Consider the following 26,109-nt stretch of genomic DNA (forward strand, 5'->3'; position numbering starts at 1 on the left):
AAAAAAAAAATTAAAACGTTATGAAGTCGTTTGCAGGTAGATTTCAAGTCGTTTTGGAGTCTCCAGCGAATTTTTAGAAATTACTTGACCCTCCAGCAGATTTTTCAATGTTCGAAATTTACTTAGAATTTTGCCAAACGGAGTTGAAAATCCGAAATTCACGCTCCACTCGAACTTTAACACGCTATAAAGTCGACTGCTGCTGGTGGGTTTAAGTCATTTTGGAACCTCTAGCGACTTTTTGGAAATTAGTGGAGCCTCCGGTAGATTTTTGAAAAAATTAAATTTCCACAAAATTCCTGCAATATATTTTGTAATAATGTCAAAAATAGGGTGTGAACTGAATTTCATCCTTCTACCCCAAACGGAGATAGAAGGGTGAATTTTTCAACGAGTAAGTATGAAATCGATGGACAAAAAATGTGTTTCGAACTGGAATCCGTGGATTTTAAAAAAAATGATGGGTGCCTTATCGGCCATGAAGGTCATTTACAAGCACCAATCTTGAGCATGTTTGCTCAAGATCACTTCATATCATACTGAAATTAGTTTGCAGAATGAATTTGGGCTTTTGAATTGCATTTTGTAGACTTTTTTGAAAATTTCAAGTTTCAAAAATCTACTTGAGACTTTAGAAATTTACAAAAAGTCGCTGGAGGCTCGAAAATGCCTTGAACCCGCCTGTAGTTGACCTTACAGTGTGTTGAAATTATTGGAGTGCAGATTTCAACTACATTTGATAATAGGTACATATTTTGTGGAAATTTTAAGTTTCAAAAATCTGCTGGAGGCTCCAGATCTGCTCAAAACTGTTTGAAACCGTTTCCTATTGGTTTGATTTTTTTGACTTTGACTTCTTTGACAGGTCGGAAATAGGTTATATCTCAAATTTCAGCCTTCTAGGTTAATTTGGTAACATTTTGATTTTTTTTCCCCTCTTATTTTTTTTTTTTTTTTTTTTAATGGTGCCCCAGTCCGGACTTGCCCAGTGGGGGAAGTATATTGTTATTTGACGGGACACAGCTTATTATTTACCAGAGGGGTTTATCTAATAAGTCTACATCTTAATAATAACAATACATCTTAGAATCTTAATTATCCAGGTTGGGTTATATTGATGTACGATACAAGCAACTTGTTGTTGATTGATGATTTGGTGTGTTAATTAAAGCAGTTGGCGAAACTGAATCAGCTCGGAAACAAGCGAATAGAAATAATGTATCAGAAATCAATAATGAGATTCATGTATGAAGCGCTGGTAAACTTGATTGACTGGTTGGGAAATTCTTCTTGGTTCGTTGCGGCAATTGGTCAGTTAGCTGATGATGATGTTACAAAATAGTAATTGATCCGAGTATCATACCTGAAGATCCCCCCTCTCAGCCACGCAAGGCTCACTACTAGGACCATATTTCAGGAGCATTTACTGTTCGGATACTTGCAGGAGGAGGGGGGAATGGATTATTTTGGCTTTATAGCTTATCTACAAGCGGCTGTGCTGAAAATGGTGGACTGGTCTGCCATAGCTGCTCTGCTTCCCACAGCTTGCGTACCATTGACCGCATATATTCCAAGTGAATGGGGTTACTGATGTCCAGAGGATCTGCAGGACAATTGGCTGCGTGTAGATGGCATTTAACGAATATGTGTTTCAGCTTTTCTATTTTTCCACAATCACAGTTGGGTGATGGCGACCGTTTAAACTTATGTAGAATATAACGGAAGCAGCTGTGCCCACTCAAAGCTGGGCCAAGGTAAAAATCGAGTTCGTGAGTGCTAATAGTTTTTGTAACGATAGGAATAATTCTGTGAGTCCATTTGCTGACTTCTGAATTATTCCATATCTGTTGCCATTCTTTCATGGTAGCGGCATGAAATTTGGTGTTGAGCGATGCGGCATTGCCTCCAGGTTCCAGGTCAAGGTAACATGGGTAAATGGCAGTAATCTGCGACTGGATAATCGTTTTTGAGAAGCCATTTTACACTCCTTTCAGTGATGTGCAGGTGGAGAGGGGGGACATTGGCGATTACCCCGGCAGCATCTCCGCTGGAAGTCTGGTAGAGTCGAGCGATGTTTATGGACATGCGTCTTCGGATTCTTTGCAACGCAATGGCCTAAATTTAATTTTCAAAAATCCTCCAAAAATCGAAAAATGCACTTTGGCACTTGAAATATTGTGCCTGGCCAGCCTGGCAATACTACAATCTAAACTACGTTATACCTAAGTATAAATTGAAATGCCTACCTTAAAAATTGAAGGGAGAGAAAGTTACAGGCTGTTGAATGTAATATAAATTGTTCATGAGTTCAAGGTTGTGTAATTTTTTACGTGTTTCCGACCAACTGATTCTGATTGCGCCAAGTTGCAATGTTCTTTTCAATTTTACAATTAGCCCAATGCCAAGTTGAAAGCGTTGTAATTAGCTAATTAAAATTTTCAAAATTCTGTGGCACGTTCAATTTATGTGGATGTTTCAAAGTTCTACGAAGACAAATTAAAGGTATAGGTAAATTTTACTCAAAACTTGAAGAAGCCATTGAAATTTTTTAGCAATTAAAAAATGCAAAATTGAAAATCTTTTAAAAATTTTTTCAGCATTTTCAATTTTGATTTTAGGCAAACAGAAACGATGCTCTTTGTATGGTTTAAAAAATAAAAGTGGATTTTTTTGTGAAAAATTGAACCAAAAAAAAAAAATGTGAAAATACGATCGAAGGAATGTTAATTTTATTTTTTCTTATCATTATGCATAGGTATAAACAACAATAACAAAAACAAAAACAAAGGCTATAAAAAATGGTTTAAAAATATCCATCGACTGGAACGCTGTCTAAGAAATCAAATTCGGATTTCAGGAACTCGTTTTTCATTTTCAATTCGCCATTTCTTACATGTAAATAATTTATCGTCGACGAATCTACCAGTTTCCAGACTGTCCTGTCTTGATAATTCGGGTCCCTGAAATGCACAGTAAAATATATTTAGGTACCTACATATGAAGAGTGATATTCCAAAACTCGCTTTGTCCATTTTCACAACTTTTCAGGAGAGAGGAAAAACAGTTTCCCTTTAAACGGGTAAATTGGCTTTTTAGGCGAGTTTAGCACTTTATTTGGGCGGATTTATGATGTAGGAGTGTAGGTATACATTTCATCCACTAAATACTGCTGAAAAAAATTTCAATAAAAATGGACAAAGCGCGTTTTGGAACATTATTTTTTTTTAATTTTTAGTGAATTGGCTATTTAGGTGAGTTTAACACCTCATTTTGGTAGGTTGATGATGTAGGAATGTGAGTTAATACTTCATCTACCAGGTACCACTGAAAACCCAACTTTGATAAAAATGGACAAAGCGAGTTTTGGAATATCACTCTTCATATAAATGTATTTTGGCTTACAGTTTGAAAAAATTATCATTCATAAATTTTGTTACCCTGTTGCAGCAAAATTTGTCCATAAATTCACCATTTGTTCGGAAACAATCAAATCTACACCTTCGGTGACTGGTTTCGTCACAGAAGACGAGTTGAAAAAGGTTATAAGTTCTTCTCCGTGGATAACACCGATATCTGTACAAGCATTTGATAAAAATATTTGTTGTAAATTGATGTACTTATCAAATTTATAACAGCGTAATTTAAGATATAATGATTGAAAATTATACGCACCGATATCAAGTTCAGTATTGGCGAACATGCTTGCGAATGATTCTTCATTTCTGTGATCGTAATAGTAAACGTATTTGGGGCCTTTGTATAATTTCACACTTTCTCTGATTCCGGTTGCGTAAATCAACGTGGTGAACATCTGATTGCGATAAATACAGTATGGAAATTAGTTTGGAAATAATGATTAACTGATGGTTCTTTTTTTTTGAAAAATTCCTTGTATCGTATATACCTTTGAAAATCCGTGAATATTTTCGCTGATTTTTTGGTCACCAAAATAATGCTTTTTGTACATTTCTGTAACATTATCGAGTTTTTCGGCGCTGACGTGGTGTATGTATCGCAATAGTTCGGGAAAATGTTTTCTGTAGTTGGTATCAAATTCATGTGACAAAGATTCACACCAGGATGGATCGTAATAGAGAACTATTGGAGGAAAAAAATCAAAATATTTGTCAAATTGTATCAATTCTGCTCAACAAAATTATATCCAATTGAGTATTTAGGTTTAGTACATATGTTTCGAAATCGATTGAAAATGCCACAAAGATAGTAAGTCCGAGTTTATAGGTGCTAAATTTTACCTATACAGTGGTTTTTTGATATCTAGAGAATCCGAAAATTCGCTGGAGGCTTCGAAACTATCACCAGGATCATTCCATGTCAATTCGACCAAAAAAAGGCGATTTTGAAAGTCATGTTCTTTCGTTTTCGCTCAAATTTTTTTTACAATATCTACCCACCCAGTAAGTAAGAAACCCGCAATCATTTTGGTCCCAGCCCACCCAGGGAGCGGGTGGGGGGGGGCTTCCATTATTTTCACATTGTCTCGAGGTACTCAACTTCAGCAGCGCATTCCTCCAAAACTATGATACTTTGATCAACACTGATTTCACAGTTCGAAATGGTATTGAATTTTGAACTGTTAAGCATTTGAAATTTTCAAAATTTGAAAGTTGAACTTTAAAATTGAATGTTCAAATTTCAAAATGGCGCTGTAAGTGGGAGCTACCATTTAAAATTCTGAAAAAATTTCCATAGAAGTAACTTTTGATGCTTTTTCGAAATATTCAAGTTTCAAGATGGAATCGCTTGATAGCGGGGGAGCACCCCCACCCCCAATTTTGGGCAAAACTTTCAAAAAAAAATCTGGGGCATGTGATATATCGAATTGTATGTTTTTGGTAACGCTGAACACGAATATGACGTCAGATTTTTGATTGGGCCCCATTCACGGCCCCCAGCACCTCCCCAAATGGGGTAAAAGTTCAAAATATGGGTTTTTTCTGTGCGACATATCAAATAGTATGTTTTCAGTGACGCTGAACACGAACATGACATCAGATTTTTGGTTGGACCCCATCCACGGCCTCCAACAGATTTTTTGGACTTTTACCAATTGGCAGAGGTCATTCTGGGAGCCATGGGTGAAGTCAATTTGAAAAACTAAGGCTATATTCGTCTTCAGCGATATCGAAAACACACTATTTCATGTGTCACATGATTGAAACAATTTTTTTCAAGTTACCCCCCCCCCTTGGGGAGGTGCTGGGGGCTGTGGATGGGGTCCAATCAAAAAACTAACGTCATATTCGTGTTCAGCGTTACCAAAAACATTCAATTCGATATATCACATGCCCCAGATTTTTTTTTGAAAGTTTTGCCCAAAATTTGGGGTGGGGTTGCTTCCCCGCTATCAAGATATCCCATCTTGAAACTTAAATATTTCGAAAAAGCATCAAAAGTTACTACTATGGACATTTTTTCAGAATTTCAAGTGGTAGCTCCCACTTACAGGGCCATTTTGAAATTTGAACTTTCAATTTAAAAGTTCAACTTTCAACTTTTGAAAATTTCAAAATACTTAAAAAGTTCAAAATTCAATACCCTTTCGAACTGTGAAATCAGTTTTGATCAAAGTATCATAGTTTTGGAGGAATGCGCTGCTGAAGTTGAGTACCTCGAGACAATGTGAAAATAATGGAAGCCCGCCACCCGCCCCCTGAGGGGGCTGAGACCAACCTGATCGCGGGTTTCTTACTTACTGGGTGGGTAGATATTGTATAAAAAGTTTGAGTGAAATCGAAAGACATGACTCAAAAAGTAGGTCGAATTGACATGGAATGACCCCCCCCCCCCCCCCATCAATTTGGAAGGTCGAAAATAGCGTATAAACCAAATTTCAGCTTTCTTGATAAAGTTCCTGCAGTTTTGAATTATAAACATTTCTGACCCAAATTTGAATTTTCAAAAATTCGCCAAAAATCGAAAACTGAATTTCAGGAATTTCAGCACCTGAAATTCTGACAAAAAAGTGGACTTTTCAATTTTTTGCAACCTATAAATTTTTTCACACGAATAAAATACGAGTATGACTTACATATCGCCATCATGCCCCCGTCGTCGGAATTCATGCCCATTATCCAAGGTATATTTGATTTTCGTGCAAGTAATTTTCCAGGTTCGTCGACTAAGAAAGCTCCGGGAACTTTTTCATTTTCAATAACCGGGCCCCAAGGGAAAGCAGGCAGGATTACTCCAACGCTCTGGAATATTATATCGTTGCGTAGATTCATGAAAGAAAATTAATTTACTAGTAACAGTGAAAAAAGTTCTAGATGCCATTTCAAGATCGTATAAATAAGAGAGGAACTCTCGTCTTTTTCACATTTGTTTTTCTTATTACTCTGAGAGAAAAATGTTTACAAAAATTCTTTTACAACCAAAATGAAGTAGAAACATGCCGTTTTTAGACCATATATTTGAGTTTCCATTAAAAATAAAGTTTTAAAAATTTTTCCATCGAGATATTTTCCATCATTTTTGACACATTCAACCAAACATTTTTTCGAATTATTGAACACTTCTCTTCCAATCAGTCTCAACTCACGATTAATATCACCTAGAAGATGTTTTAGAGTCCTAGATTCATCCTGATACACTTTTAACTTGAGGTAACTCCATAAAAAAAATCATAGGCGGAAAAATCAGGGGATCGAGGTAGCCATTAAATTTCTGTGTTCAACGAAATTATTCAATGACCGAAGTGCTCACGCGCTAAACATATTGTGTTGGTCTCTGAATGATAGGTAGCTCCAACATGTTGTAACCAAGTAAGTAACTATACATACACTATATAATCGTCTGCCTTTCAGTTCAGGAACAAGAAACTCGTTCAACATTTTGCCTTACCCCTCACCGTTACTGTTTCATTAAACACACATGGTCCCACTACACCAAACTTAGCCACGCCCAACCAAACAGTCAACTTGGCGGAGTGTAGAGGTTTCTCGAGTATTATCAACTGATTCTCTGTACACTTGAAGCGCACATTCTGTATATTCACTTCACTGTTTAGTTAAAAATGAGCTTTGTTACTGATGAGTAAAGTAAAGGGGTCCGGGAGTCTTTATTTTTAAAAAAGGACCTCACAGTAAAAGTACACTGTGCAGCCATCTACTTCTCCAGGGCAAAAAATAACTATTGAAACATAATTCGGCATGCTTTGGCTACCTAGAACCGCCTTTACCATTCCCCTAGCTCCTCTTGAACACAGATCAGTGGTTACCAAAATGTGAAAGGTTATTCTGGAACACCCTGTATCTACCATGAACTCACGTAAGTTTCAGTATACTTGGCCAATTCTTCTGCTGAAATATTCTTCAAGCAATTTAAAAGTTCTTCCGAAGTTTTTACTGTGTCTTTATTGCAGCCAACTGATGAGGCGAGTCTCCACGCATTTGATCTATGCACACCAGGCTTTTCCAAATCGAAGGGATGTCCACTTTGAGTTATTAGACCATGAAACAGACCTATAACAATACATACGTATAGTTAGTCATTCATTTTCAATTGTATGTTTCACTTCATGTGTCTACTTGATTTATCCTCGTAGTATAGAAATTTAAATAATCGTAACCTTTGGCCAGAGGTGATATCAGCGTTAACGATGCACTAATTGCTCCGGAGCTAGCTCCAAATAATGTTACTTTGTTCTTATCGCCGCCAAAATCTTCGATATATTTTTGAACCCATTGAAGTACTGCTATTCCATCTTTCAAACCATAATTTCCCGGTATTACTTCGTCTTCGGTACTTAGAAAACCTATAAAAGTTGATCTATTCTATTATTTGTTTCGAGATTCATCCGTTAGATAGTCTTATTATTTTTAATACCCAAAATTCCTATTCTGTAATGGAAAGTTACTGATATCACATCTCTGTCCATGAAATAATTCGCTCCATATCGACCTATTCGAGCATTGCAACAAATGAAATGACCTCCATAGATGAAAACCATCACAGGCAGTAAGGTTTCGTTTGATGTCTGGAAAATGTACTTAATTACTCAGTAGGATGCGTCGTTAGAGAGGAGAGGATAAATATTGAAAAAAAGCACAGTGAAGGGTTACTTTTGGCTTGTAAACGTTTAAATAGAGGCAATCTTCTTGGCCTGATACTTCACCATAGAGTGAACCAGGACAAATAGGAGATTCAACGGTGGCATCTCGTACACCTTGCCATGATTTTGCTGGAACTGGATCCTGATTGGAAGAAAATCGTTGATTATACCTAATTGTTGCAAATGTGTATTTTTTTTGAACATATATTTCTTCTATGACAATAAAGGTATCTCACTGGCAGAAATTTTTTTGAATTGGACAAAATTAAATCGAAAGAGCACAAAAATACCGCCTGCTGAAATTTCAGGCGATGAAGTGCGTTTTTCGATTTTTAGTGAATTTTTAAAATCTTCGGGTCAAAAATGGGAAAAATTAAAATGTTGTCGAATTAACCTAGGAAGCTTAAATTTGGTAATCACCCTATTTTCAACCCTCTGAATCGATTGGAAACACTTTTGAATCGTTTTGAGTACAGTTCTGAAGCCTTCAGCGGGTGTTTTTGAGAATTGAAATTTTCACAAAATTTTACCAAATGAAGTTCGAAAGCTAAAAACACTTTAATTGCTGCATGCTGAGTCGATTAGATGTAATTTCAAACCGTTCTGGAGCCTCCAGCAATATTTTAGAAATTCCGGACTTTTAAAAAGTCTTATAAAAACCGTCCAGATTAACAAGTCAGTTACGAACGTTCATTCGAAGTGTTTTCTAAAATATTAAAATTAATTTCGACCGGTTTTATATCTAACATTTTTTGGGAAAGTGGAATTTTCGAAATTATGTTGGAGCCTCCAAAACTGCGCAGAACCATCTCCAATTTTCTTAGTATGTCAAAAATTGGATGTAAACAGAATTTAGGTTTTTTTTGTCGAATGATACAGGTACTGTGAATTTTTCAATTTTTCAAATTTTAAATTATGAAATCGCTAGAGACACGTACAGTTTTGAACTGACAAGAACTGATTTTAGAAAAATGTCGTGTTATTGGTCAATAGGGTTAATAACGAGCCCCAATCGCGTTCATACGAGCTAAAAGTTAACTTGGACGGTTTTTGTGGCACTTTTTGAAAATTTGGAATTTCCAAATTCAAGAGGTTGAATTTTGTAGATTTTTTTTTTTTTGAAAATCGACTGGAGACTTTAGAATTGTCCAATACTGTTCGAAACCGTTTTCAATCGCGATTCGATGGGTCAAAAATTTGGTACATGCCAAATTTCAGCTTTCTAAATCAATTTTTTAAAATTTTGATTTTTTATACCCTTTTTAGGCCCTTTAATTTTCAAAAATCCCCCAAAAATCAAAAAAATTCACTTCAATGCCCAAAACTTTAAATTCGAGTTTACTTTAATACATAATTAATTACATATGATGAAATCTTACCTTGAATCGTAAGTCTCCTACCGGAGGTTCAGCGTAGGGAATGCTATAAAATGAATAAAAAGGTCGGCCATTTCTGCTCGGGGAAACGAAACCTTTCAGGGACCCTTGTTTTGTATGAAGGACCACACAATTGGCCAAAATCACAAAAAAGGCCAATAAATTAAAAAATAATAAAATATTCGATGTCATATTTAAATAAATTAAAAAACTATTATTCGACAATACATCACACGAAAGTTCATAGGAAAATACGTCCTAGGTAGGTACTAAGTAATAAGGTATCTAAACTCTACAACTCGCCAAAGTCAGTTGCAGTCTAGGGAATGCAATTGCCCAAAGTCAACCTTATCGAACTATCGCATGAGGTTAACGATTAGAAAATTTTTATCGCCATAGGTTATAATGCATACTATTTTGGCAGTTCAGTAACCGTTATTACAAAGTATGAAACTGCAGAACTTCTAAAAAAAAAAAAAAAGATAAGAGTAAAGTCTGCTCTGTAAAGAAAGTTTTAAATCGTGGACGTGTTAATTTTTTTTTTATGCATAAGTTCTTTAATCTCAGACTTGACGTCTAGAAGTCAACGTAAAAATTTAAAAGATTGGTCATTTTTTTCGAAGTTTTCAAAAGTCTGACATAATGTAAGAATTTGTTTCAATTTTTTCCAAATTTCTAAAAGTCGAAAAAAGTAGCTACCAAGTAATAAACCATGACATTTACGTATGTACTTGAAATATGGCCACACTCCAGCTTCAACACTCTATCAAGCCGACTGCTGGTGGGTTTAAGTCATTTTGGAGCCTCGAGTAGATTTCTGAAAAATGAAATTTTCACAAAATGCCTACAATCCATTTCGGAATAATGTCAGAAATAGGGTGTGAACTGAATTTCATCCTTCTATCCCAAGCGGACGTAGAAGGGTGAATTTTTCAATTTTCAAGTACGAGTACGCATGAAATCAATGGGCAAAAATATGTTTTGAACTGGAATCCATGAAATTTGAAAAAAATAACGGATACCTTATCGGCCATGAAGGTAATTTACAAGCACCAATCTTGAGCATACGTGCATAAGATTACTTCATATCGTATAGAAATAAGTTTGCAGAATAAATTTGGGCTTTTTAATTGCATTTATCTACCGGAGACGTCAGAAATTTACAAAAATCGCTGGAGGCTCGAAAATGAGTATGTTGAAATTGGAATGCGGATTCCAACTCCGTTTGATGATATTTTGCAGAAATTTCAAGTTTCAAAAATTTACTGGAGGCTCCAAATCTACTCAAAACGTTTTGAAACCGTTTCCTATTGATTTGTTATATCGCAAATTTCAGCTTTCTATATTAATTTGGTAAAATCTTGATTTTTCCCCCTTATTTTTGGCCTAAATTTAATTTTCAAAAATCCGCTAAAAATCGAAAAATGCACTTTGGCACTTGAAATATTGTGCCTGGTAATACCACGATCTATAAACTACGTTACCTAAGGTGTAAATTGAAATGCCGACCTTAAAAATTGAAGGGAGAGAAAGTAACAGGCTGTTGAATATTAATTGTTCATGAGTTCAAGGTTATGTAATTCTTTACGTGCTTCCGATCATCTGAATCTGATTGGGCCGAGTTGCAGAAGTTTGAAAAGAGCGTGAAAAATGTTTTTTTTTAATTTTTCAATTAGTCCATCTGCCAAATTGAAAGCGTTATAATTAACTAATTAAAATTTTCAAAATTCTGTGGTACGTTTAATTTATGTGGATCTTTCACAGTTCTACAAAGACAAATTATGTATGTAAATTTCACTCAAAACTTGAAGAAGCCATTCAAATTTTTTAGCAATTGAAAAATGCAAAATGGAAAACCTTTTGAAATTGTTTTAGCATTTTCAATTTTGATTTCAGGCAAACAGAAACGATGCTCTTTTCATCGTTTACTTAAAAAATAAAAGTGGATCTTTTTGTAAAAAATTGACCCAAAAAAAATGAAAAAACGATCTAAGGAATTTTAATTTTATTTTTTCTCATCAGTTATTATTATGCATACCTAGGTATAAACAACAATAACAATAACAAAAACTATAATAAATCGTTTAAAAATATCCATCGACTGGAACACTGTCCAAGAAATCAAATTCGGATTTCAGGAACTCGTTTTTCATTTTCAATTCGCCATTTCTTATATGTAAATAATTTATCGCCGATGAATCTACCGGTTTCCAAATTGTTCTGTCTTGATAATTCGGGTCCCTGAAACGTACGGTTAAATATTTATATTTTGGCTTACGGTTTGAAAAAAATTACGTATTCGTAAATTTTTTTGTTACCCTGTTGCGGCAAAATTTGTCCATAAATCCAGCATTTGTTCGGAAACTATCAAATCTACTCCTTTGGTGACTTGTTTTGAAATCTCAGACGACCAGCTGAAAAAGCTTATGAGTTCTTCTCCGTGGATAACACCAATATCTACATATACGTACAAACATTTCATAAATATTTGTTGTTAATTAATGTATCAAATTTATAACAGCGTAATGAAAATTATACGCACCTATATCAAGTTCAGTATTGGCGAAGAAGCTTGCGAATGATAGTTTATTTCTGTGATCGTAATAATATACGTATTTTGAGCCTTTATATAATTTCACACTTTCTCTGATGCCGGTTGCGTAAATCATCGTGGTAAACATCTGCTTGCAATGAATACAGTAGGGAAATTAGTTTGGATTAATGATTACTTATATGTTATTTTTTTGAAAAATTCATCGCATTAGCTTACCTTTGAAAATCCGTGAATATTTTCGCTGATTTTTTGGTCCCCAAAATAATGCTTTTTGTACATTTCCGTAACATTATCGAGTTTTTCAGCGTTGACGTGGTGTATGTATCGAAAAATTTCCGGAAAATATTTTCTGTAGTTGGTATCAAATTTATGTGACAAAGATTCACACCAAGATGGGTCGTAATAGAGAACTATTGGGAGCAAAAAATCAAAAGATAATTCAAAATGTTCATCAAATCCCATCAACTCTGGTTCTTGGGAAAATAGGTGAAAAATAGAGAAAAATTCCTTGTGAATAATTTTTTGCAGTAGGGTCTAAATTATTAAAGGAGATTTTTTCGACTTTTTATGAGGGACTCAAGTCTTGAACCACTCTCTTCCTGGTTCTATTGTATGTAGAATCAATGTTACCGTTTATCGATAAGAATTTTGTGCCATTGCTAGGTTTCCTCTCCCATCTCCTCCCTCTCCAAAAAAAGACGTAGGAAGCTGAAATCAGGCTTCTGCTTTAGGTTCAATAGGTTCAATTTTTCAACTCTTTAGCCCTTTTCCATGCTACTAATAAAAAGACTTTTTAATTTTTTGCTACCTATTTTTTCAAACGGATAAAATACGAGTATGCCTTACATATCGCTATCATGCCCCCGTCGTCGGAATTCATGCCCATTATCCAAGGGATATTTGATTTTCGTGCAAGTAATTTTCCAGGTTCGTCGACTAGAAAAGCTCCGGGAACTTTCTCATTTTCGATAACCGGGCCCCAAGGGAAAGCAGGCAGGATTATTCCAACGCTCTGGAATATTATCATTGCATTAAATTAATTGACTAGTAGAGAATAAAGTTTAGCTAAAAATTGGACTTTATTTTTCGTTCAAATTTTTAAGAGTTCCATTTTTGATTTTTTTGCTTCTACTGTGGATTTTGAAAGCCCATTTGTGAAGAAATCTGCAATTTATAGGATGAGATGCCCCTTGGAGATCGTAAACGAGGGACGAACTCTCGTCTTCGTTTATTATCTACTTGAACTTACGTAAGTTTCGGTATACTTGGACAATTCTTCAGCTGAAATATTCTTCAAGCAATTTAAAAGTTCTTCCGAAGTTTTTACTGTGTCTCCACTGCAGCCGACTGATGAGGCGAGTCTCCACGCATTTGATCTATGTACACCAGGGTTTTCCAAATGGAACGGATGTCCACTTTGAGTTATGAGACCATGAAACAGACCTATATACATAGGTAGTCATTCATTTAAACTAGTATGTTTCAGTTCATGTATGTACTTATTTATCTAATACAGAAATTAACTGATGATCTTAACCTTTGGCCAGAGGTGATATCAGCGTTAGTGATGCACTAATTGCTCCAGAGCTGGCTCCAAATAAAGTCACTCTGTTCTTATCGCCGCCAAAATCTTCGATATATTTTTGAACCCATTGAAGTACTGCTATTCCATCTTTCAAACCATAATTTCCAGGTATTACTTCGTCTTCAGTACTAAGAAAACCTATAATAGTAGATGTTTTCAAATATCAGTACTTAGTAGCCTAACTATATCATTTGTTTCGAAATTAATTCGTTAGATAGTCTTATGCTCTTATTATTTTTAATAGGTAATACCTAAAATTCCTATTCTGTAATGGAAAGTTACTAATATGACATCTCTGTCCATGAAATAATTTGCTTCATATCGACTTTTTCGAGTATTGCAAATGAAACGACCTCCATAGATGAAAACCATCACAGGCAATAAGGTTTTGTTTGATGTCTGGAAAATGTACTTGATTACTCAGTAGGGTGCGTCGCGTCGCGTCGTTAGAGAGGATAAATATTGAAAAGGGGCATAGTGAAGGGTTACTTTTGGCTTGTGAACATTTAAATAGAGGCAATCTTCTTGGCCAGATACTTCACCATTGAATGAACTTGGACAAATAGGAGATTTAACAGTGGCATCTCGTACACCTTGCCATGATTTCGCTGGAACTGGATCCTGATGGGAAGAAAATCGTAAATCTTTGGGCCAAAAATGGAAAAAATCAAAATGTTGCCGAATTAACCTAGGAAGCTGAAATTTGGTAGTCACCCTATTTTCAACCCCTTGAATCGATTACAAACACTTTTGAACTATTTTGAGTAATTCTGGAGCCTCCAGCGGGTGTTTTTGAGAAGTGAAATTTTCACAAAATTTTATCCAATGAAGTTCAAAATCTAAGAACACTTTAATTGCAACATGCTGAGTCGATTGAAGGTAATTTCAAGCCGTTCTGGAGCCTCCAGCAATATTTTGGAAGTTCCAGACTTTTAAAAAGTCTTATAAAAACTGTCCAGATCAACAAATGGGTTATGAACATGCGTTCAAAGCGTTTCTAAAATTCTAAAGTTCATTTCGACCAGTTTTATATCAATTCTTGAGAAACTGGAATTTCCAAAATTATGTTGGAGCCTCCAAAATGGCGCAGAACCACCTCCAGTTTACTTAGCATAGTCAAAAATTGGATGTAAACAGAATTTAGGCTTTTTTTGTCAAACGGTACGGGTACCTATTCAAATTTCCAATTATGAAATCCCTGGAGACACGTACGGTTTCGAACTGACAGGAATCGATTTTAGAAAAATGTTGTTATTGGTCAAGAGGGGTAATAATGAGCTCCAATCGCGTTCATACAAGCCAAAGTTAATTTGAAGTTTTCGTGGCTCTTTTTGAAAATTTGAAGTTTCCAAAATACCGCTGGAGGCTCCAGAGCTGCTCGAAATCAACTTATTTATATCAGCTCAGCAAGTTGAAATGATAGCGTATAAAGTAAATGTTAATTTCCAAATTCAAGAGGTTGAATATTGTGGTTTTTTTTTAAAATCTACTGGAGGCTCCAGAATTGCCTAATATTGTTCTAAACTATTTTCAATCGATTTGATGAGTCATAAATTGGGTACTTGCCAAATTTCAGCTTTCTAGGTCAATTTGTTGAACTTTTGATTTTTTAATACCATTTTTGGGCCTTTAATTTTCAAAAATTCACGAAAAATCAAAAAATTCACTTCAATGCTCAAAACTTCTGATTCGAGTCTACTTTTTCATGCCTTTTTAGTGTGCGTAGCACACTATTGGTTTCGCTTTGAGAAATTGAAATTTCAATTGCAATGAATGTTCTCTTAAGCTATCCAACCGTTTTTTGTACCTATTGGACACCATTTGAGAATCATTAAGGCGGAGGGTATAGATTTATTTTCATTCAATTCGGATGGGTAATTGCTGAGTAATTGCAATTTTAGTTCATTATTTTAATGCATTAAATCCCAAAAAAGGGAAAAGGGGACTTGTAGAACACCTGCCGCTCATTGTACCCTGCTATACCCCCAGTCTATTCCATCACCAGCTGTGTTTCATTGTACCCTGTTACACCCCGGGTCTGTTAGCTGTAAATTCCAAGTTGGAGTGGTTTGGTGGGGCGTTTACCAAACAAATATATTATTTTAATGCCCTAACCCTCGTAGTGAATAAGTGGCTGAGTGGTTAGGGCATGTAGGTAGGAATAGGAAATTTAGGGACCCAGGTTCGAATCCCCGTGAGGTAAGTAGGTAGGTGACAGATTTTTCGTAGGAAAATTGGATAGGTAAATCCTTTGGTAGTACATGATAATGGGGCAAAAATAATGCTGAAATTGAGTTATGAATTATGATATCATTTGCTAACTAAAAATTCATTTCATTAATTTTTTGTCTACCTATAGCCATAAGTATAGTAAGAATTCAATTCAATTCAAAAGCCTTTATTGCGTGTATAAATACATAATATTAAAAGATAACTAATACATAATATGCAACACCATTTTCATTATACATGCTACGAAAATGTAGCATTTTACCCCCGTTTACACACTGCGAAAATACACTTTTTCCTACTATGATTGAAAAAATTCCTCTTTCCATCCCTAGGGATGGAAAAGAAATTCTTTTCCGTCACACTGTGATGGAAAAGAATTTACAATATATTAGTCAATGTGAATTCTTTTCCGTCACAGTGTGATGGAAAAGAATTCTTTTCCATCACACTGTGACGGAAAAGAATTTAGAACATATAGTCAATGTAAATTCTTTTCCGTCACAGTGTGATGGAAAAGAGTTTCTTTTCCAGCCCTAGGGATGGAAAGAGAAATTTTTTCAATCACAGTAGGAAAAAATTTTCGCGGTGTGTAAACAGGAGTAAAATGCTATATTTTTTCGTAGCATTTATAATGAAAAATATCTTACAAGATAGTAGTCAAAAGTGAATGAATTCTTGTTTCGTGCGTTGGCTCCACTCGCCTTCGGCTCGTTCCGCCAATCTTCACACTCGACAAGAAATCATTCACTTTCGTCTACTGTGTTGTAATATACTATTACACATTGAGGTCCTTATAAAAGGACGAAGGCTTTCCCAGTCTTTCCCATTCAAGCCTGTCTTGCGCGACCCTATGAAAGAGGCTGTTTCTCAGCATGTTAGAGATACTATCTCTCCACCTTGCCTGTTGCTTTCCCGCTTTTCTTTTCCCAAAAGGTTGCCAAAAGGTTAATTTTTTTGCCCAGCTTTTGTCTTTACCTTGACATGAATAATTTTTAACTTTTTACTTATAATTTAAAAATTACTTCAAAATGAGTAAATAAACTAATTTTTGTACAATTGAAACATGTAATTTTTATTATCATGATTTAGTAAAAATTATTAAAACAAAATGATTTTTACTATTGGTACCTATAGCAAAATTTATTAAAATGATAATTTTTACTATATGATTTATAGTAAAAATTATTGAATGGGATCTGGTACTTGATTGTGCTAAATACCTACCAGTATTTAGTTGAATTTTTTTGTAAAAATTACCCATATTTTTTTTCGTGTAATTTAGAGGCAATTCAAATTCTTAACATATTTTATAAGATTTAATTCTTAATTTAGAATAAAAAGCAAGTTCTGAAAATTGGTTTGAAAATTTATAAATTTGAAGACAATGGAAATTCTAAAAAAAATAATATGAAAATTTGTATTTAGAGACGCTGAGAATTCCAAAAATTGATTAAAAGTTCTGTAAGTTGCAGATAATGTGAACTTGAAAATTATATGAAATAAGTATTGTAATATTTATGAAGAAGATGAGAATTCTGAAAAATTGGAGGCAATGTAAATTCCAAAAATTGAGTAAACGTTTTACAATTTGTGGACAATATGAACTTGAAAATTGAATTTGAAATTTTTTAATTTAAAGACAATAAGAATTCTGAAAAATTAGGTATTCAAAATTTGACTATTTAGAGGCAATGTGAATTCTAAAAATTGATTGCAAATTTCCTAACTCAGCAGCAATGCAAAATTCTGAAAATTGATTGAAAGCTTTATGAAATTGTAGCGATGGGGAATTCGGGAAATTCGGGAAATTGATTTGAAATTTTGTAAATTTTAAAACAATGCAAACTATGAAAAACAACTAGAAATTTCTTAATTTAGAAGCAATACAAGCTTAAAAATTATTCTGAAATACCTATTGTAATTTGGAAATTATGAAAACACTGAAAAACAATTATTATTTTGAAGCAGTGAGAGTTTCAAAAATTTTCATTACTTTGACATGGTTGATTCATTTATGCACTACCTAGATGTAATAACGGTTATAGCTGCAGAAAAGGCAGCTAGCTACGCACACTTTGTAGAAAGCTTAGCTGTCTAGTTGATTTATAGCTTCATCCATTTCAACATTTTTTCTGCCAGTATGGATAACTTCCCTGTGAGAAAATACTAAAATCTTACCTTGAATCGTAAGTCTCCTACAGGAGGTTCAGCGTAGGCGTAGGGGATGCTATAAAATGAATAAAAAGGTCGGCCATTTCTGCTCGGGGAAACGAGACCTTTCAGGGACCCTTGTTTTGTATGAAGAACCACACAATTGGCAAAAGTCACAAAAAAAAACAATAAATTAGAAAATAATAAAATATTCGATGTCATACTCGTATTTAAATTAATTAATGAACTATTATTCGAAAATATGTATGTACATTACACAAAAGTTCATAAGAAAAGCAATGTTTATCAGAACTTTATACAATAAGTAGGTAATAATGGTATCTAAATTCTACAACTCGCCAAAGTCAATTGCAATCTTATTGAACTATCGCATGAGGTTATGATAAGAAAATTTTTATCGCCATAGATAATAATGCTTGCTGTTTCGGCAATTCAGTAGCCGTTATTACAAAGTATGTAATTGCCGAAACTCTAAAAAAAAATAAAATAAAAGTGAAGTCTGCTCTGCAAAGAAAGTTTCAAGTCGTGGACATGTTAATTTTTTCTTATGCATGAGTTCTTTAACCTCAGGCTTGACGTCGAGAAGTCTACGTAAAAATTTAAAAGATTGGCTATTTTTTTCGAAGTTTTCAAAAGTCTGACATAATGTAAGAAATCGTCTCAATTTTTTCCAAATTTCTAAAAGTTGAAAAAAGTAGGTTCCAAGTACCTAATAAACCAGACATTTAGGTACTTAAAAATTAAATATCCGGAACTTTGCGGGATTTTTTTCCTTTCTGAAGTCATGTGTCTTAAAATTCTACGTAACGTGGATCAGGGTCTTGAAAATTTTAGATATACGTTCTCACCACCACCCCCCCCCCCCTCAATCTTAAAAACCCACATCCACGTGAATTTTTAGAAAATGAGGAACTGAAGTCTGTGAACATTTTTTGAAAATGTTCGCCGAGTTTCAGAAGATTAATTACTCTTTTTGCAGAAAATTATGGGCTATTCCTGGCGATTCTGGAACAATTCTCTCGAATTCACGTTAATAAGTTTGTGATGAGCAGACATGCCTTAACTGCCTATGGTAGTTCTAGTGTAATCCGCTCTAGGGTGGTTATTATCAGAATAACCAGTTTGTAGGTCAAGACACAAGGTTACTTGTAAAATACCGCGATCCTGGGTCTGGACCAGGATTGCGAAGAACATCTTCTTCACTTCTTTACGAGATCTCGAGCTCTCCGTAATGTAGTCAACGTTTTGGTGATTTTAGCCCTCGTGGCTCCTTGCATTTTTTATAATTTAAGAATTACCCGCTTGTTCGGATAAAATTGTGTATTTTAACGGTATTCGCGGTATGTTTCGAATCGAACGTCGCGATTATTCGGAATCTTGGTAGACCTCCCATTTGTCGACCATGGGAGAGTATACTTGCGGAATATGTACAACTTTAAAGCATAATCATCGCTGGGCCTAGTATTGGTGAGCCCCCGAAGAGATGATTAACGTGAACAGTTGGGTAAGTGTTGAAACACACTCCAAACGATCATTATTTAATTATAACTATATCGTAATTAAATAATAGAAATGACTTAATGTATGGGAGCATTTGCACCTAACTACATTGAGCAACGAATAAATTAGAAATTAAGGAATAGCTTATTCTAATTTCACTCATGTAACCATCGTTAGACCAGGATTCGTCCTGAGATGCAAGCTTAATATACATAACGTAAAATTAGGTCTATTCACCTGTTTATGGTAATTTCATTAATTATCCTTACGATAATTAATGTTTTCTTATTTGCTCAATTAATTAGGTTATTTTATTGGTATTTGTTTCATCAATAAATAATTTAAAATGGTTGTTTCGTAATTATTCACTAGTTACGAATATGATTTTAGTATGTATTGAGTAGAGTGTAATATAGGTTGCATAGAGATATGCAACCAGGCATAGGCAATTTCTCACCCCTTAGGAAAATATTTCTGTCCAACTCCATTAAAGAATTATTATCAACTAAATTACCTATCTCCCTTATTACACTTCGCCTCTTTACAAGTTTTTCCGGTACGTTTTTTTCCTGACTAGTGAATCCTCGAATCATATTTCCCGATTTAATATTCCCTGAATGACCACCCACCCCCCCCCCCGAATGAATTTTCTCTAAAAAAAATTAATTTTAGTAACAAAACAGATTTGTTTGGTATTTTTTTCAAAAAATGAGCCTTCTCTGCAATTTTAATAAAAAAGGAATTTCTTTTGTAATTTTGGCAAACAAAAAGTTGAGACTCATAGAAAAATTTTGATGAGAAAAAAATGAACAGATCTTTTTGAAATTTGAGCAAAAAACTAGGCCTTCTAGCAATTCGGACGACAAAACCCCAGTTTTTTCGACAATTTCGATGAAAGATGGGTCTTTTTAAAACAGTTGGGATTTTTCGCAATTTTGGCAAAAAAAAGTAGGTACTCAGGAATTATTTGTAATTTTGATAATGACAAAAAGCAGGACTTTTTGGAAATTTCAAAACAAAAAAGTTTTTCTCATCAATTTTGGCAAAAAAATAAAACTTTCTGGGAAGTTTGACCCCCAACAAAAAATAAAAGACACTTTTCTGCAATTCTGGCGAAAACATCCAATAAAAATAGTTCAAATTGGAGCCATGATAACTACGTAGTACTTCACATGGTTTCTTTGTAAGCACCAAAGATGAAGTTTTACCCAGAAATCACCGCCTACCAAAAATTTTTTTAAATGTGAAAAAACGATTGAAGGAATGTTAATTTTGTTTTGTCTTATCATTATGCAATATGCATAGGTAGATATAAACAACAATAACAAAAACAAAAACTATAAAAAATGGTTTAAAAATATCCATCGACTGGAACGCTGTCTAAGAAATCAAATTCGGTTTTCAGGAACTCGTTTTTCATTTCAAATTCGCCATTTCTTATATGTAAATAATTTATCGACGACGAATCTACCGGTTTCCAAATTGTTCTGTCTTGATAATTCGGGTCCCTGAAAAGTGAAATGTACGGTTAAATATTTATCTTTTGGCTTACAGTTTGAAAAAAATTATTATTCGTAAATATTTTTGTTACCCTGTTGCGGCAAAATTTGTCCATAAATCCACCATTTGTTGGGAAACTATCAAATCTACTCCTTCGGTGACTGGCGTTATCTCAGAAGACCAGTTATAAAAACTTATAAGTTCATCTCCGTGGATAACACCAATATCTATAGTACAAGCGTTTGATAAATGTTCGTTGTAAATTTGTGTATCGAATTTACATATACTTAATAGAGTACATAATTTGAAATAATAATTGAAAATTATACTCACCAATGTCCAGATTAGAATTTGCGTACTTTTTTGCGAATGATTCTTTATTTCTATGATCGTAATAGTAAACGTATTTCGGGCCTTTGTATAATTTCACACTTTCTCTAATTCCGGTTGCGTAAATCAACGTGGTAAACATCTGATTGTGACGAATACAGTATGGAAATTAGTTTGGAAATGATTACCTTATCTAATGATTATTTTTTTGAAAAATTTATCGTACATATTAACTTACCTTTGAAAATCCTTGAATATTTTCGCTGATTTTTTGGTCGCCGAAATAATGTTTTTTGTACATTTCCGTAACATTATCGAGTTTTTCAGCGCTGACGTGGTGTATGTATCGAAAAATTTCCGGAAAATGTTTTCTGTAATTGGTATCAAATTCATGTGACAAAGATTCATACCAAGATGGATCGTAATAGAGAACTATTGGGAGAAAAAAAATCAAAATCAAAATTCTAATTTTAAGGCATTGTTATACTTAGGTGTTTAAAATTAACCAAACTAGATAAAGTGTCTCAAAGGCCATTACAAAATTTTGAACCGCTCATATAAAGGGGTCGATAGAGGGCCTGCCAGCAAAAATTTCAGCTGCTGAAATTTATTTTTTGATCTTTGGTCAATTTTTAAAAATTCAAAGTTGACTTAAAAATGGAAAAAAAATCAAAATTTTACCAAATTGATCTCTAGAATGCTGAAATTTAGAAGATACCCAATTTTCCACGTCCAAAATTGATTGGTGACAGTTTTAAACCGTTCTAGAGCCACCAACGAATTTTTAAAATTTAAAATTTGAAAATAAGCCTATCTAAAATTTAGAAAATTGAACTTGAAATCTGAAATTTGGTTTAGATGCTATGTTCGATATCCCGAGTGGGTTGGTGACTATTTCGGACCGTTCTGGAGCTTCCAGCGGATTTTCGGATTCTCTAGTTTTCAAAAAAAGATATTGGATTTGAACTGGCATAAAAACATTTTGAAAATATGTCCATAAATCGACTGAAAAGGTTACAAAGATAGTAAATCCGAGTTTTTAGGTGCTGAATTTCACTTACAGTGTTTCTTTCGATTACTGGAGAATCCGAAAATCCGCTGGAGGCTTCGCAACGGTTAGAAAATATCACCAATCGACTAGGAATATCGATAATAGCATAAAAGAAAATTTCTGCTTTGAAGGTCAATTTTAGTTTTTATTTTTTAAAATTCGCTGGAGGCTCTAGAACTGCTCGAGACTATTAACAATCAACTTGGGAGGTCGAAAATTGGGTAGGTATCTCCCAAATTTCAGCTTTCTAGATTAATTTGCTGAAATTTTGATTTGTTCTTATTTTTGGCCCAAATTTGAGCTTTCAAAAATTCGACAAACGTCTTCAAACTCTCCCTTCCTGGTTCCAGTAGTGAAAAAAATAACATTACTGTTTTTTTAAGAAACGTTTTCTAATTTTGTGTCATTGCTAGCTTTCCTTTCTCCCCTCCCACTCACCCTAAAAATGACCTAGAAAGCTGAAATTTGACTTCTGCATTCAGCTGCCTTAGATTCAATTTTTCAACCCTTTCGCCTTTTTCCATAAAAAAGTGGACTTATTAATCTTTTTTCTATTGAATAAAATATGACTCACATATCGCAATCATGCCCCCGTCGTTGGAATTCATGCCCATTATCCAAGGAATATTTGATTTTCGTGCAAGTAATTTTCCCGGTTCGTCGACTAGAAAAGCTCCGGGAACTTTCTCATTTTCAATAACCGGACCCCAAGGGAAAGCAGGCAGGATTACTCCAACGCTCTGGAATATTAAAGTTACATAGATTCGTGAAAGAAAATTGATGGAATTTTTTTGACAAGCTGAGAATAAAATTTAACTAAAAATGGAACTTCATTTTTCGTTCAAATTTTTACCTAGAAGTTGAGAGTTCTACTTTTAATTTTTTTGGCTTCTACTATCAATTTTGAAAGCCCTAGATGCCATTTTGAGATCGTAAATAAGCGAGGAATTCTCGTTTTCGTTTATTATCTACCATGAACTTACGTAAGTTTCGGTATACTTGGCCAATTCTTCAGCTGGAATATTCCTCAAGCAGCGTAATAGTTTTCCTGTAGCCTTTATGTCGTCTCCACTGCAGCCAACTGATGAGGCGAGTCTCCAAGCATTTAATCTATGTACACCAGGCTTCTCCAAATCGAAAGGTTGTCCACTTTGAGTTATGAGACCATGAAACAGACCTGTAAATAGTTCATAGTTAGTCATTGATTTTCAATTCGTATGTTTCTAATTCTATTCATGCATGTACTTATTTATCTAATACAGAAATTAATTGATGATCTTAACCTTTGGCCAGAGGTGATATCAGCGTTAGCGATGCGCTAATTGCTCCAGAGCTGGCTCCAAATAAAGTTACTCTGTTCTTATCGCCGCCAAAATCCTCGATATATTTTTGAACCCATTGAAGTACTGCTATTCCATCTTTCAAACCATAATTTCCCGGTATTACTTCGTCTTCGGTGCTTAGAAAACCTATAAAAGTAGATGTTTTCAAATATCAGTACTCAGTAGCCTGTATTATTTGTTTCGAGATTAATTCGTTACATAGTCTTATTATTTTTAATACCCAAAATTCCTAATCTGTAATGGAAAGTTATCAATATGACATCTCTGTCCATGAAATAATTCGCTCCATATCGACCTGTTCGAGCATTGCAACACATGAAATGACCTCCATAGATGAAAACCATCACAGGCAATAAGGTTTCGTTTGATGTCTAAAAAATGTACTTAATTACTCAGTAGGATGCGTCGCTCGTTAGAAAGGATATTAAATATTGAAAAAGAGCACAGATGAAGGCTTACTTTTGGCTTGTAAACATTTAAGTAGAGGCAATCTTCTTGGCCAGATACTTGACCATAGAGTGAACCTAGACAAATAGGAGATTCAACTGTGGCATCTCGTACACCTTGCCATGATTTCGCTGGAACTGGGTCCTGATTGGAAGGAAATCGTTGATTATAATTGTTGCAAATGTGCATTTTTTTGGTATATACATATGTATTTCTTCTATGACAAGGGAGGTATCCCACTGCCAGAAAATTTTTTGAATTGAACAAAGTTGAATCGAAAGAGGCATGCTTTTTTAATTTATAGCTTCGTATATTTTAACATTAATTTTTTTGCCAGTTTGGATCTCTCTCTTGCGAAAAAATGGATTATTAATTTTAGATGAAATCTTACCTTGAATCGTAAATCTCCTACAGGAGGTTCAGCGTAGGGGATGTTATAAAATGAATAAAAAGGTCGTCCATTTCTGCTCCGGGAAACGAAACCTTTCAAGGATCCTTGTTTTGTATGAAGGATCACGCAATTAGCAAAAGTCACAAAAAATGTCAATAAATTAAAAAATAACAAAATATTCGATGTCATGGTTAAATCAATTAATTAACTATTATTCGAAAATATGTGCATCTCACAAAAGTGCATAATAAAACTGATGCAAACGATGTTGAGCAGAGCTTTATACGTATACTTAGGTAATTATCTAAACTTCACTACCCGCTAAAGTCAGTAACCATCTGAGGAATGCACTGCACAGAGTTAAGCTTATCGAATTATCGCGTAAAGTAATCACAAGAAAAATTTCAGCACCCTAGGTTATAATTAAAGTTAACACACAATGTACAAATAAGTAAGTGCTAAGTTACTACTTATTATTTTTGTGGACTTGATGCCCAAAAACGAAAAACAAAAAGAAAGATAAACGGTTATATGTACATGCATATTATAGTCTTATTAGCTACCTCGTGTTTAGGTACATTGTAAGAGTTCTAACTTGGAATTCTTCTTTTTCTAAATATAAACAACTCTTCGAGTTACCCCATTAACAGCAGACAGGTATGTACTATGATTATTTTTGCCAAAGAACTGGTTTTTAAAGAAAATAGAGTTCCTCAAGGTTCTGTTTTTACGCGGGAAGGCACAGAAGTGATAGTCGCTAGTCAGAACGAAACGTCGCCTTCGTGCTGCGCATGGAAGCAGGGATGGAAAGCTAACAGGAAGCTAAAAGCTAAAAGCTGAAAAAAGTCAACGATTTTAGGGCTTTTTTAAAAACCAAAAGATAGCCAAAAGCTTTTCGTCGGGGAGCCCGGATAAGGATCTATTGCACCCCCTCTCCCTGTCGATCCTCCGGGACAACTTTTATCTTAAAGGGGGAGTCCTAAGGAACATTTCTAGTCCTTGTCCTAGAAAAAAAATGGTCATACTTACAAAATGGCGGCCATTTTGATTGACAGGTGAGCCGAAATCGCAGATTTTGCGTTCCAACATAGCCGTACCAACGTAGATCGAAAGATCAGGTAAAAATTTATCACCTGTCGAAATTTCTAGTGCTAAAATGCCTTTTTCGATTTTTGGTGAATTTTTGAAAATCAAATTTAGGCCAAAGATGAGGGAAAAAATTGAAATTTTACCAAATTCACTAAGAAAGCTGAAATTTGGATTATACCCAATTTTCGACACGAAAAATCGATTGGAAACTGTTTCAAACTGTTTTGAGCAATTCTGGAGCCTCCAGCGGATTTTTGAAACTCGAAATTGCCACAAAATTTCATCAAATAGAGTTGGAAAGCCGAAATTCATTGTGCAAACTAATTTCAATACGCTACGAAGTCAACTGCAGGTAGAGTTTAAGTCGTTTTGGAGCATCCAGCAACTTTTTGAAAATTACTGGAGCCTCCAGTAGATTTTTGAAACTTGAAATTTCCCTAAAATTTCATCAAATGGAGATGCAAA

The 26,109-nt window shown here is 34.5% G+C and overlaps 2 protein-coding genes across 3 annotated transcripts; both read right to left on the reverse strand.

Moving 5' to 3' along the window:
• Nucleotides 1-2,707: 2,707 nt before the first annotated feature.
• Nucleotides 2,708-9,804, reverse strand: LOC135837864 (juvenile hormone esterase-like). Its single transcript, XM_065353285.1, has 10 exons — nt 9,454-9,804; nt 8,085-8,216; nt 7,849-7,999; nt 7,592-7,777; nt 7,291-7,484; nt 6,053-6,218; nt 3,905-4,098; nt 3,673-3,811; nt 3,438-3,573; nt 2,708-2,960 (listed from the first exon to the last, which is right to left on the reverse strand). The coding sequence occupies exons 1-10, from the start codon at nt 9,640-9,642 to the stop codon at nt 2,804-2,806; spliced, it is 1,644 nt and encodes a 547-aa protein (XP_065209357.1). The 5' UTR covers nt 9,643-9,804; the 3' UTR covers nt 2,708-2,803.
• A 1,715-nt stretch (nt 9,805-11,519) lies between these two features.
• Nucleotides 11,520-25,401, reverse strand: LOC135837858 (juvenile hormone esterase-like). 2 transcript variants are annotated; one of them, XM_065353278.1, is made up of 10 exons: nt 24,556-25,401; nt 24,177-24,308; nt 23,938-24,088; nt 23,658-23,843; nt 23,358-23,551; nt 22,949-23,114; nt 21,562-21,755; nt 21,327-21,465; nt 11,769-11,907; nt 11,520-11,691 (listed from the first exon to the last, which is right to left on the reverse strand). In XM_065353278.1, the coding sequence occupies exons 1-10, from the start codon at nt 24,742-24,744 to the stop codon at nt 11,535-11,537; spliced, it is 1,647 nt and encodes a 548-aa protein (XP_065209350.1). In that variant the 5' UTR covers nt 24,745-25,401; the 3' UTR covers nt 11,520-11,534. The 2 variants fall into 2 exon arrangements, with proteins under 2 accessions (XP_065209350.1, XP_065209351.1); XM_065353279.1 differs by lacking the exons at nt 11,520-11,691; nt 11,769-11,907 and adding exons at nt 15,972-21,001; nt 21,085-21,220 and having other exon boundaries at nt 24,556-25,398.
• Nucleotides 25,402-26,109: the final 708 nt, after the last annotated feature.

Source organism: Planococcus citri, chromosome 2 (genome assembly GCF_950023065.1).
Source record: "Planococcus citri chromosome 2, ihPlaCitr1.1, whole genome shotgun sequence".
Classification (NCBI taxonomy): Eukaryota; Metazoa; Arthropoda; class Insecta; order Hemiptera; family Pseudococcidae; genus Planococcus; species Planococcus citri.